The 13,936-nt window shown below is 35.1% G+C and overlaps 1 protein-coding gene and 1 long non-coding RNA gene across 2 annotated transcripts; one reads left to right on the top strand and one right to left on the bottom strand.

Annotated features, from left to right (window-relative positions):
• Nucleotides 1–254: 254 nt before the first annotated feature.
• LOC104238580 (uncharacterized) lies at nucleotides 255–4,149 on the bottom strand. Its single transcript, XR_713930.2, has 3 exons — nucleotides 3,263–4,149; nucleotides 2,564–2,652; nucleotides 255–616 (listed from the first exon to the last, which is right to left on the bottom strand). It is a non-coding gene; the product is annotated as an uncharacterized lncRNA (long non-coding RNA).
• Nucleotides 4,150–6,232: 2,083 nt separating this feature from the next.
• Nucleotides 6,233–10,606, top strand: LOC104238797 ((-)-camphene/tricyclene synthase, chloroplastic-like). The gene is made up of 8 exons (XM_009793305.1): nucleotides 6,233–6,368; nucleotides 6,550–6,693; nucleotides 6,809–7,066; nucleotides 8,802–8,836; nucleotides 8,887–9,108; nucleotides 9,608–9,739; nucleotides 9,841–10,088; nucleotides 10,303–10,606. Exons 1-8 carry the CDS (start codon nucleotides 6,233–6,235, stop codon nucleotides 10,604–10,606), a joined length of 1,479 nt encoding a protein of 492 aa, XP_009791607.1.
• The last annotated feature ends 3,330 nt before the right edge of the window (nucleotides 10,607–13,936 follow it).

Below are 13,936 nucleotides of genomic sequence, written 5' to 3'. Positions count from 1 at the left end.
TTGTGAAGAAAATCTTGCAAAAATAGTCATGCTAGCTGGCCTGTGCAGTTTTGAGTACAAAGGAAGGACTGTAATTTAGAAAATTTATGGAAAATAAAAGATTTTAACGGATAAATTATTTTGGCAAATTTTTCAAAGTTGTCAATCGAGATAATATAGAGGGATGTTACTGATACTTAGTTTATCATATAAAATTAATCGATGCATATAAACACCAATGAGTAATATTCATTTACCTCAGATAAACCTGCATTACCCTCAATAGAAGATCAATCCAAAGCATATGAAAACAATATTCTCACAACAATTTAATAGATCTATTCTTCTCCCTAAGATATAGTTTTACATATTAAAACACTCAGCAACAACAATTTATTTAAGAAACTTTAGTACATTTCCAATATTTGCAAATCAGCTATATATAGAGATATTATTCATTCATCCAAAATTGCAGATCTCCAATTAAAAGTGCTCGGATATCATCGGCACCGGTTGGCTGAGCCGAAGCAATGTAACCTCCAACATCAACCTTGCTTTGCACTTCTAATGTTGTACTGTTTGGCATGGCGATAACCATTTGTTAAGGATTTGTTCCCTCAAGATTCCGTTGCTCGACCTTATGTCCAAATTAAACTTCAAAATCAGCCTCTAAGCCAACAATGAGAAGGACGACTTTAATTTTTATGTTTTCTGCGTCTCTATCGTTGAACAAAGAAAATAACTCGATATAAACGGGACAGACAAACATTATTAAAACAAAAGCAGTTTTAAACAAAAGAGTCTTGAAAGGAAAAAGTTACACACGATAACTAAATAAAAATAGTTATTAATCTTCACAAAGTTACTTGTAGTATCTCGAAAAGTTGTCCACAATACATAATAACTGGACTTGTATATAAGTAGGAAAGGCGTAGAGTTGAGAATAAATTTGTATACTTATACTTTTTAGTTTTGCTTCTATAATGCTCAGAAAGATGGGAAAAAAAGATTGTTCATGATCATGTTGGTGGTCCAATAAATAAAAATATTGGATAAAAAGTTAGATATATTACTTTCTTTACCTTTACTTGCCTTCACCAATATTGGTCATTTTGAAGAAAATTGTTATAATAAATAAATTGATGCTAATTATTCCTTTTTATCAATTGACCTTCTGAAAAATATTTATGCGAAATAGAGAAGCTCCTAAAACACTATAAGCTAAAAATAATGGCAACAAGCAATCTAAAAGCATTTTCACTTATTTATGTACTTTGAAAAAAGCAAGTTTTAACCCCGATCATACTAACCGCAAGTTTTTCCTATTCTTTATGTTGCTATAGTTCTAAATACAAAGACTTGATGTTAAATCTTACTTTACCAAAAAAAAAAAAACTTAATGATCCAAGCAAAATCAATAAAGTTACTTTAGAGGTAAATATGCCAAATTACAACACCAAGAAGATACAATCTAGTAATTAAATTTTACATTCACGGCCTATTCAAAATAAAGCAGTAGATAATAATAATGAGAGAAATTTACTTGAGATGCTTCCTAGACCACCTAACATATCTTGGTGAACCTCTTACGGCCACTAATTCATCTTCATTTTTGTACCTCAAAAACCAGCCATGTGCAATCCCGAAAAAAAATCTTCACAGAATGCATGTTTACAACTGCTATGAGGTTTGACTGGTTGGTTTATATAGTGACATCTTATTAGTTTAATATTTTTTTGGATAAAACTGCTTGCCAATTTTCCTTCTAGTTGTTTGAATTTGCAACTTACTTTGAACGTCATAGAGCGACCTCAAAGACTCCACAAATTCAGTATCATATTCATATTCACACACAACTAATACAGAAAACACATGAACGCAAACCTTTTCTTCATATGGATACACACTAAAATTATAAATTTCTTGCACATACACAATTCAATCTAGACCATTGTCTATTCGGTGATTTCATAACCATTTATGCCTCAACCTCTTTCTCACATATTTCCACGGTTGTTCAATTATATCTTTCGACCAAAAAACTTTATTTACTATAGCACTATCAAGCCACTTCATAATTTAGTGATTCAACTCATCTTTCTTTTTTTTTTTCCGCATAAAGATTATCAATCACTTATTTAGAATGAAGACATCTTATATTATTTGTTTTCCTCTGCTTGTACAATATTGGTCTCTTTTGAGTTTATGGGATATGAAGTCGAGTCTGAATTTAAAGGATGTTGCCTACCTAAACATAGAGTGTCAGTCATTATTGGGATTGCATGAAATACTTCTTTTTGCCTCGCAATTAAATCAATCAGTTGCATCTTAAGAATTGTTCTATTTCCAACAGCAATCCAACTATTAAAATATGGAGGGTTTAATGTTTAAAGCTTTTATACACGAAAGCTCAAGAGCAATGTTTGAAATCATATTTCACGGATCTTCATGGTAGTACTTGCCAATGTAGTGCATTTAATTTCACGTATAAATACTTGTATTGTATAACGGAAAGCATAGATTCGAAGAAGTTTATGAAATAAAGCTAAAAATCTATTGATTCTAAATTTCTTTTGTCTCTTACCTTGTTTACACGACTTTCACATGAGTCTCTTCTTGCATTCGCAATGTTAGTGTAACATATCGCTCCTGTATTAATTTAAGATGTTGAACCTGTCAATTCATTATTACCATAAATAGATAAATTAATATACGATAAATATATTAAAAAGTCGAAAGCATACAACAAAGGTAAACTTATATCTCATGTTTTTTCTAGTTAGTATCCAAAAGAGTTCAAATATATTCTTAGAGGTAAAGTTTGGTGAATGATTGAGCCAATTAAGATGCAAGAAAGGAGGACACATAAAGTTTCAAGATCAATAATAATCGGAGTTTAAAAAATAATATATTTCTTGCTCATCAAGTTGATTAGAGAAACAATATCATATGCTTTATTTATATACATAAGTTTAAATTTATGTGCATATTGAAATAGAAAGTCCGATTCCATTATTCATCAAACTTCAAGGTAAGGCAGATGAGACTATAAGTAGCAGTTAATCATTACTTAAATGTATCCCTCTTGTCACACATGTACTAAATCTTGTATATAAATCATATATGCCACAAGTCAAAAATGAAAATGCTAAAAACCAACAAAGTTTGCATAATTTATGTAGCAAATTAAAGAGTCACAGTTAGTCAATGGAATTACCATAGTAGGAATGCTCCAAATCTATCTATAACCACCAATATATGAGTATGTGTACTGAAAAAGTACCTGCTTAGCTGCTACTCAGGATATATGCTGAAGCAAATGCAATGCCTACCTAGTAGCAATTCAAAGGCCATTTTTTCTTTGTCCAGGAGAATTCTCGAGGCCACTAACTTGCGTTTAGCAACTTTCTGATTCAGGTGAGGATCAAATCAACAAATATATGATCACTGAATGGTAAAAAATCCGTTGAGCATTTTATACACGGTAGATAACACATAAAATCGGATGAAGAGCATCATTCAATAAGAAAATACTGAGTACTTTGTAAAAATTTCCCGATCACTTAGCTATATCAATGAAATAACATTTATCAAAACATATGTAACAATAGATATTGCTTTTTCTACAATTAATGCCAGCACACGCAAACGAATAGATTGTGAAGTGATGTTCGAGGAGGAACACTTTGATTCTCTGCTAAACACCTTCCTTCATTCGTATCCTATCATTTTTTATGTTGAACCGCTCAATCATTAAAAAGCTTTGTATTATCATTTAACTCAATTTTTTTTTGGCAAAAAGTCAAAATGGTTTACCAAATTTCGTCCACCAAATTGATTTGGATATACTAAATTTCGCCAATAAATAAAAAAGAAGATAAGTAAATCTGAAAAAAGAGAACAAAGGACCTGTTGTCTATGTGACAAACTTCAGATTTTGTGCCTACAACCACGGATTGGATCGTCTTCTTTAGCAATCTGCCATCAGCGTTGGTGGTTCTTCGATATGGTCATTATTTGTACAAATCGCCTACCATTCGTATCATTGAAAATAGTAGAACAGTCTATGGTTCTTCAATCTGGTCATCATTTGATGAATTAAGATGGGTTTTAAACTTCTCTCAAGAAGAAAAGAGAGAAACTGATCTCTCAGCAGTTTTCGTTGTTATCCTTTTTATGCGCTTAGGTTTTCAACGTCGTGGGATCATAGGAGTTTCTTATCTTTTAATTTAATATAATTAAATAATATAGAATTCAAGTATAGATTTTAAACAAAGAAGTAGGGGGGAAAATGAAAAAAAACACTCGTTTATTATTTTTTGTAATGTAATAGGTGTTTTTTCCTAAATATGCAATTTATAAATATTAATCTTAAATAAAAAACACTCGTTCATTTTTTTTTAAATAAATTTGAAACTCCAACAAAGTTGGAGAATTATCCAAAAAATTGACATGTGTCAGTTTAATATTATGTCACTTGCCACCCTAACATTTCTTTGTCTCTCCTATTATATATAAATAGAAGATAGTTTTTGAAAGTCCAACTCGAGCTACCTTCAATAGTTCAAATAAATTGAAGTTTTAGATATTAGTAAAGTCTTATTTTAAAATATTCTACCAATAAATATTTTAAGCTTTACCCGGTAATTGTCTAGCTCCTTAAAATCTAGAAGAAGACCCAAAAAATGATGATGAAATTTCTTGCCAATTGTCGTAGTTGTGTGAATTTATTCCAAAGCTTTCTCAGCGGGTGAGTGAGATCACTGTGTTTGGTAACTTTGCTTCTCAGTAGTTTACTAAATGGACCTCTTAGGCCATCCAATTTTCTGCGACGTCCCGATAAATATTCAACAACATACTTTTACTTTCTGGATATCAGTTTGTTGCTTTCTTTTTTTTAAACCATAATGAGATACTCTCCCTTTTTTTAATTGGTAAAAACTTATCTGTACCGGGGTTTACACATGGCCAATAACCAAAATGACACATGTTGCTATATTTAATTACAACTATTAGTACTTAATCATAGACTCATAGTTAACTGTAATGTGTTTGGCACATGATCTTAAATAATAATTAATATAAAAAATGCTAAATTTCTTGTTATTCTCCATCATGTTCTTAACCTAGCATCAAGTAGATTAAAATTTCTTTGACACTAACCACATCGCAAAGGTCATCACTGGCCATTTTGGACACGGAACTTTTTATCTGCTGACGATATCAAAGTTTTCCCCTGTTGCACTCCCTTTTGCTATTATCTCTTTTTATTGCGCCAACCTCCCTCGGCTCACCCATTTTTGAGACTAGAATTACGGCTTCACATCATAGATGACCACCATTACTTAGTGTAAATTATCTATCTTAAGTTTCGTCAGTATGTATTTAGATGTGTCTGAATATAACTGACAAATGCTTTGACAACTCATGGAAGCATTAAATTAGTGAAGATAGAATGACACAGAACTTCAAAATTAAGAAGACCAGCGGCAAGTAATAAAAAAAACGAGGAATGTTACAGCAAGCTCAATTTTTCTAACGTTATGCTATTATAACTTCACTTCCTTTTCATTTTTTATTTTTTTATTTTAAAAAGGCACCTAGCTAGTAGACCTTAGTTTTTCTTCTATACATGGTCAATTTAACTAAAGTGGGTATAAACACTTAATGCGGATACGTTTTTACCATTTTAATTTATAAAATGTAGTTTGACTCGGCATGAAATTTAAGAATTTTTGTTATTTTTGAAACTTGTGGTCTTAAACATATCATATATTTGTGTGGCGATAAGACATTTGAAACTTATGGTCTTAAAATATTTTATAACATTTATGTGACTATAATAACTTATCAGTAACAGTAAAATACATAAAATAAAAAAAATTTAAAGTTAGATTATTTCTAAATATAAAAATATGTCATTTTTTTTTGTACAAACTAATACTAAGAAAAATTAGTCATATAAATTAGAACCGAGCGAGTACTTTTAATACTTAATATTTTCCATGTTTTGACACTTAGTATCGATAAACATCTTCTTTTAATCGAGAACAAGGACATTCACGGATGTGGAAAGGTAACACTTTCCAAAAATAGTTTTTGCAATTAGAGCCAATACTTGTGTGCTTGTCGATCGAGTGGTCCATATTCCCTGAAAATAAAGATAATGAATAGTAAAACATGTCCCATTCATCAGGTAGATGCCTATTTCTATGCCAATTTCTCATTGTGGCTAAAAATATCTGAGTCAAATATGGCATCATTTACCAAAATAGGGATGCTGCTCATGGCCACCTCGAAAAGACCTCCGGCTAACTACTTTTCCTCTTTCAGCCGAGGAAAGCCATCACTTGTATCAGAAGCCTGCCTCTCTACAGCCGCTGCTGCAGGCATGGGCGGAGCCACATGGTCAAAAAGGTGGTCACGTCGAAAAGTTATACTATATATATAGGTACAATATTATGTATTAGAGGTATATAATACATATTGAACACCTTTTATTAGAATTTTTTTTCACTTTTTTCAAAATTGAAATCTTTGGAGAAATTCTTGGCTCGCCACTGGCGGCAGGTGGCATGAAACCTGAACCACCACTTAATCAGTATTCTACTATTTCATCTTCAGATCACAATCTCACTAGACGTTCAGGGAATTACGGACCTACCTTGTGGGATTTTGAATATCTTCAGTCCATACACAATGATTATGTGGTAAGTTACGTTTTTTTAGCACTCATTCTTTTACTGTTATTCTTGTTACTAAATACTTAATTGCATAAAGTTTACACGAATATTCGAGCCGATCATTAGTAATTATGCCACATAGGGAGAGAAGTATATGAAGCGGTTTAACGAGCTGAAGAAGGAAATGAAGAACATAATGATAATGGTTGAGGGATCACAAGAAGAATTAGAGAAGTTGGAGCTGATTGATAATTTACAAAGGCTTGGAGTGAGTTATCACTTCAAGGAAGAGATCATGCAAATTTTGAGGAGCATATATCTAAATGCATCCGCAGGAGATTCATTATATGCCACAGCTTTGAAATTTAGACTCTTGAGACAACATGGTTTTCATATCTCTCAAGGTATATACTGTTTTTGGCCAAACTAATTTCCTTTTTCTTTCATGTTCTGGGAGAGCCAGTGTTAACATTACAGGTTCGACAGAACCCAATAACTTTGGTCTTTAAACTTTATATTTATCTTAAAAAATTCATTAAATATGTATAAAATATAAAACTAGATCCGAACCTTCAAAATTTCATGGATTTGATGAACTCTATTCATGTTAACTTTTATATTTGGTGATTTAACACATAAAACTTGCGACCAATTACCATTACTACAATATAGTTTCATTACACTTTGGAAACCACATCCAAAATTAAGAAAATATTAATAAGGCTCCGTTTGTTTTCTGAAGGTATAAATCTTAATTATTCATGTCTCGGCCCCATTAAGTATATTTACTTGTTTTAATTTGTAACCGCTTAATTGCTCATAGTAGGTCTAGATCGTTTAGATGTGGTAAATAATATTAACATTAGTCAGATGTTATTGACTTAAAGATTTCTGTGAATGTGACTTTTTGCCACTGTGCCCTACCTATCACAATCATTTCCGCCAACCTCCGACGCACAACCATACTGTCAATTATTATCAGTCACCTCTACTATCGTTCTCTACCTTACAACGACCATCGCTAACCACCTTCATTCATATATCTCCACCACCATCTCCACCGCACAACTACTGCCGCTGCCAGCCACACTACCAGCCACCACCGCCACTAAAGCAGCCACCTCCACTGTCGGTTACCACCACCTTCTAACCTCCTTTACCGTCAGCCTCCACTACCAACCACATCTACCATCAGCCTCTCGCTGCCACACACCAATAATAATCACCTCCATATGGATGTCATCACCTCCACCAACCCCAACAACCCCTAGCCACCACCTTATAATTGTCACCATCACTAGACGACCACTATTGTTAGTTGTTACCACCACTAGTTTTTATATCTTCATCAAACAAATAGTTTTACAACACCATGTAGATTAAGCTTTTCTATAATATTTTAATTAATACTCCATCCGTTTCATATTAGACGAGGTACTTTCCTTTTTAAACCGTTTCAAAACAAATGACACATTTTTAAATTTAGAAATAATTTAACTTTAAACTATTTTATTTTACCCATTTACCCATAATGAGATGCTTTTATAGACACACAAATATCATGGCCCCACAAAACTTTTTACCCCTTAAGCTTTTAAGACCACAAGTTTTAAAAGTCTTATCCTTTTTTCTTAAATTCCGTGCCGAGTCAAACTACCTCATCTAATATGAAACGGAGGGAGTATTATTTTCGTAGTTTTATATTTATTAGTGTTCAAATAATGGTAGTACATTTAAATGATGAGAAAATGATCATTCTTAATTATTCGTTGTTCGGATTTAAGTACAACACCTTAACAATCAAATATGTAGTTAGATTCACACATCTTAATTACAATAAAAACAAATAGGCTTAAGATTTATACGGCCGAGTTGTCTAGATTTACATTGAAGTTGTTTTATAAATGTTGTTTCGGTATTAGTATAGAGTTATATAGTTAAATGGGTGTGCCTATTTGCTAGTATGTTGCCATATATAGTATAAAAGAATAAAGAAATCAATTGTTTTTAGATTTGACCAATATCTTCTCGTGTTTTTAGACCAACTTCTATACACTGATTATTAGGTCAGTTAAAATATAATTATAAGTAACTGTTCATAATAAGTGATATTGATAGTGCAAAAGTTTTATCATACAGGTAAAGAGATTTCAACTTGTAAGCTATCAAATAGAAAAAGACTTTTGGATAATATTTCTCGTGCTGCATTGATTTTTATGTTAAGTGGTGGAAGAGTACATGCCTTGCAAAAAAGTTGCCATTTTCAAGGGATAGAATTGTTGAAGCTTTCGTTTGGACAGTGGGGACAATATTTGAACCTCAATACAGTTACTGCCGAAGAATGCTTACAAAGATCAATGCTGTTGCTGTAGTCATAGATGATATTTATGATGTCTATGGCTCTCTTGATGAGTTGGAACTCTTCACTGATGCTGTTGAAAGGTTAGTTATAACTTCAAGCCTCAAGGAAGCAATTACATCTCTAATTTTTTTGCCTGTAGAATTATCATTGTGTTTTCTCAGTCATTTAATTTACATCCGCTCTAGTATAATGCAACTAAGGATAGTAGATTAATTTTCTCTGAGGCAGAGCTAGAAGTTTAAGTCATTGAACACAAAGTATCACCCCACTACTACGTACTTTGTGACAATGAACGCGCACACGCCTTAGTATAAAGGTACAATCTTATAATTTTAGATTGTCAGTCTCAAATAATGAATAAATGATGAGTATATTACCTTCAAATTTTCAAGAAATGATTATTTGGCTTTTCTGCTTTGAATTCATCGATCACGCACATATCTTCAATTTTGTAGAATATAAATTTATTTAGTAGGATATGTACTTCCCCTTTATTACTTCTGTATATTGCCGTTCTCGTCATCAAACTAATTGTCAAGTGAATATGTCTTCTGACGATAATAATTTTCCAGATCTAATGGAGCTAAAAGCGATTGACTATCTTCCAGGCTATATGAAAGTATGTTACCTTGTACTCTTCAACACTGTCGCTGACATTGCATATAACGTTCTCAAAGAGCAAGGGATCAACGTTATACCCTACCTTAAAAAATCAGTAATTAAGCTTAACTTTGAATTTCTAAATTAATTTATTCATTCTTCTGTTCTCTTCCTCCCCATCACCATTAATATGTTTATTTGGAACAACGTTATTAGTGGGCAGATTATTGCAAAGCTTCCTTTCAAGAAGCAAAGTGGCACTTCAATGGATATAATCCAACTCTGAAAGAATACATGGATATTGCATGGATTTCAATTGGAGCCCCTATGTATTTAGTCCATGCATTCATCTTTGTCACCAACCCAATTACGAAAGAGGCATTGGAATCCTTAAGCAAATATCCTGACATAATTCGTCACTGTTCTATAATTATTCGTCTTGCCGATGATTTAGGGACATCATCATTATGTTTCTCAACCTTATCTTTGATTATTTCTGAACGTACGTAATTTAAGTTTGTAATCAAATGTTTTTCTTTGGTGTACATAGACGACTTTTACTTTCACTCACCATTTTTTACTTATTAATTATTTTTGCTATAGAAAGTTGTAATTGAGCTGATTGTATAAAAGATTATTATAGTTTTAAATTAATGAAATTTTTTTCCTCTTACTTCAGGATGAAATGAATAGAGGTGATGTTCCCAAGTCAATTCAATGTTACATGAACGAAAATGATGCTTCTGAAGAAGAGGCAAGAGAACACATTAATCATTTGATAAAGGAGATGTGGAAACTGATAAACACTGGTCTACATGAAAACTCGTTATTTTCTGAAACATTGATTGGATGTGCAGTAAATGTTACAAGAACTGCACAGTGCATATACCAACATGGAGATGGACATGGAATTCAAAATTCTGAGATTAAAAGTCGCATTTCCGAATTACTTTTCGAGCCCACCAAAATCTCAATTCCATGAAGGCCTCCAACCTTAGTAATTTTTGGTGCTTATAAGTTCTTCTTATTATAATGTTTGGATTTTACATATATATGCTTTAATGTATTTAACATGATTTAATAATGTGACACGTCCTCTCTAGAGAAATTTCAATTTGTTAAGAAAATTTAAGCATTAACATGACTTTAATCTTAACCTCAGTTTAATAATTAGGCTGAGTGCATATGCGGCCCTTGAACTTGTTTGAGTTTTTATTTAGACACTTGTACTTATTGAACACATGAACTTAAGCCTAAGTATATTTATTAGGCACATGCTGGTGATATGGCAAAGAGTGTGCGCTACACTAATTATAAGCACGTGAGGGTACTCTCTCTCTTTTTTATAATAAAAAAACCGGAATAAGATTGCCACTTTAAATCGGAACCTTGCCGGAAAGAAATCGTGAGGCCTTCTTCTTCTTGGCTTTTTTAACCAAAGACAAATTTATTCTCATTCCAACTTCCATTAGACTTCTATTGAGATTTGGTGATCACCAACAAACTACATCGGTAGACAAACCAGTAAAAGCAAAAGTAAACAAATAAGAACTCACCCCAACGCACGCATAAACAATGCAACAATGAGTGATGTTATCCAATAAAAGTAATGCAACAGGCAAGCATGCGCCATCGCCAAGTAAAAAGGAAATTCGACTACGCTTGAATTCCAAATGGGTTACAATTCGACTTCACTAGAATTAACTCCCTTACGGCCATTGGCCATCGCCAAATGGGTTATAATTCGGCCATCAGCCCTCGCTGAATGGGTTACAATTTGACTTTGCTCGAATTAACATCCTTACGGCCATAATTGGCCATCGCCAAATGGGTTATAGTTCGACCTCACATGAATTAACACCCTTACAGCCATCGGCCCTCGCCGAATGGGTTACAATTCGACCTTGCTCGAACTAACACCCTTACGGCCATCGGCCATTACCAAATGGGTTATAATCCGACCTCGCACGAATTAATACCCTTACAGCCATCGGCAATCGCCAAATGGGTCATATTCGACCTCGCTCGACTTAACATCGTTACGGCCATCTCCAGACGAAAGTAAAATTCGACCTCGCTCGAATATATAAGTCAAAACTGATTTCGCCCAAAATGGCAAATCAGAAGTTGACCTCGCTCGACTTAACATCCTTACGGCCATTGCTCGGTGAAAGCAAAATTCGATCTCGTTCGAATATATAAGTCAAAACTGATTTCGCCCAAAATGGCAAATCACAAGTCGACCTCACTTGAATTTGCAGATCAATAGCGACTTCATTCGAACTCACAAAACAAGATTCGAGTTCACTCGGATCAAGCGAACCAAATTCGAGTGAAACTCATTGCCCCGCCTATCGACTACTTCTCCAGGCCGAACGATGAAGGGGATAGGTAGAGTAGAACTTCTCCAATGTATGAATGAAACAAGCAGAAACATGTAGTATTCTCCATCAAATGAAATAAACGAAGCAACATCTTCGCACAACCCTACCAAGTCATTTTATACTTTACATTTGACCTCGTTCGAATTACTTTACATTCGACCTCGCTAGAATTATTTTATATTTGACCTCGCTTGAATTATTTTACATTCGACCTAACTCGAATTACTTTACATTCGACCTCGCTCGAATTACTCCACATTCGACCTCGTTCGAATTACTTTACATTCGACCTCGCTCAAATTACTTTACATTCGACCTAGCTCAAATTACTTTACATTCGACCTCGCTCGAATTAATTTACATTCGACCTTGCTCGAATTACTTCACATTCAATCTTGCTCGAATCGCTCCAAGCTTGACCTCATTCCAACCCCGAGTAAAAATCAGGGACTCAATGCGGGGAAGTCTAAAGATCTTTTTCAAAAAAGGGGGGGGGGGGAGGAGGGAGAAAGAAGGTCAAAAGGTCCATAACCCAAGGCAAAGCGACTATTTTATTCATAAAATGTACATAAGCAACATCTGCGCCTTACAAAGGCCAAAAGCGGGCCCCGAAGAAAAAGATGAAAACAAACAAGAAAAAAAAACTAAGTACAAAAGCTGTAAGAAATCTTTTTCACTCGGCATCATCTCCACCACCATTATCCCCAGTGTCGTCGTTGGAAGGAAGTCCATCTTCCATATCAACATCCTCATCAGCCTCCGGTGTCGCAGGGTCGTAGCCGCAGGCAAGACGAGCCTCGCGTGCCTTCACTCGAGAATCTTCGAAAGCGGCTTCAGGAACACTCCCCGCCTCCCACAAACCCTTGTATATATCTCGTTGGGCCTCAACATGGACCCATATCTCGTACAAGTGGCAGAGAACAGTAGCAGATGAAGACTCTTGAGGGATAGCCTGGGCCAACAGTTGGCCTTCTCGGCCTCAAGAGACACGACCCGGTCTCCTAGCTTTGAAGCTTCCCAATAAATTTCACCAATGCGCTCCTCGAGCCGCAACTCCATCAGTGTGGACGTTTCCCTCTCAGATTCCTGCTCAGACCTGAGGACGTGGATAGTGTCTTCTAGCATCGCCGCCCTCGCTATAGCCGACACCTGAGCCCCCTCGGCTCCTTCCAACTCGGTCACCTTCTTTTCTAGTTCGGCCACCTTCTCCGTCCATTCTGCACTCAAATCGATGACCCTGGTGGCGTTTTGTTAAAGCTCGCCTTGCAAAGACAGTACCTTCACCTGAAGGTCTTCACACTCCACCGCAACCCTTTTTCCCACTTCGAGCTCCTCATCTTTGGCATGGAGTAACTCCTCGAGCTCGCTGCATCAGTGGATAGACCACATCAGTTCCTCGTCCCTTTTCTCCAATTCTTCCCTAACGGACTGAGTGTTACCACCCGCCCTAAGCTGCGCATGCATTTCATGGCACTTGTCACGGTACCAGCGATACTTTACGGCCATTTTCAAAAAGACTTTGACGCTAATCTCAGCCCTGCGAGCACTCTCAGTCTCCAGCATTTAAGTCTGCAAACAAGGAGCAGAAAAAAAAGAGGGGAGACATCAACGGAGGCAAAATAGCACAAAATAATGAAAATGGCAAAAAGAAACTCACCCTCAAGGCCATCCCGGCCACAACTTATGACAAAGCAGAGTCATTGATCTCCCGAAGAGACTTACATTCGGCGGAAGAACATAGAAGGCCGAATTGAGGTACCAACTCCACTGTGTCCTCCAAAAAATTAAAATCAGATGGAATCTCGAGCACACGAGAAGGACCTTCCGCCCTTACATTGACCCTAGTAAAGCCTTCCTCGAACATCCTCATATCCTCAGGGTCGATGTCGGAATCCGACTCATAATCATCTATCACCAAGGCATTCCCC

Source organism: Nicotiana sylvestris, chromosome 1 (genome assembly GCF_000393655.2).
Source record: "Nicotiana sylvestris chromosome 1, ASM39365v2, whole genome shotgun sequence".
In the NCBI taxonomy this organism is placed as follows: Eukaryota; Viridiplantae; Streptophyta; class Magnoliopsida; order Solanales; family Solanaceae; genus Nicotiana; species Nicotiana sylvestris.
Note: the sequence above shows the minus strand (reverse complement) of the source record. Positions and strands in the feature narration are given on the sequence as shown.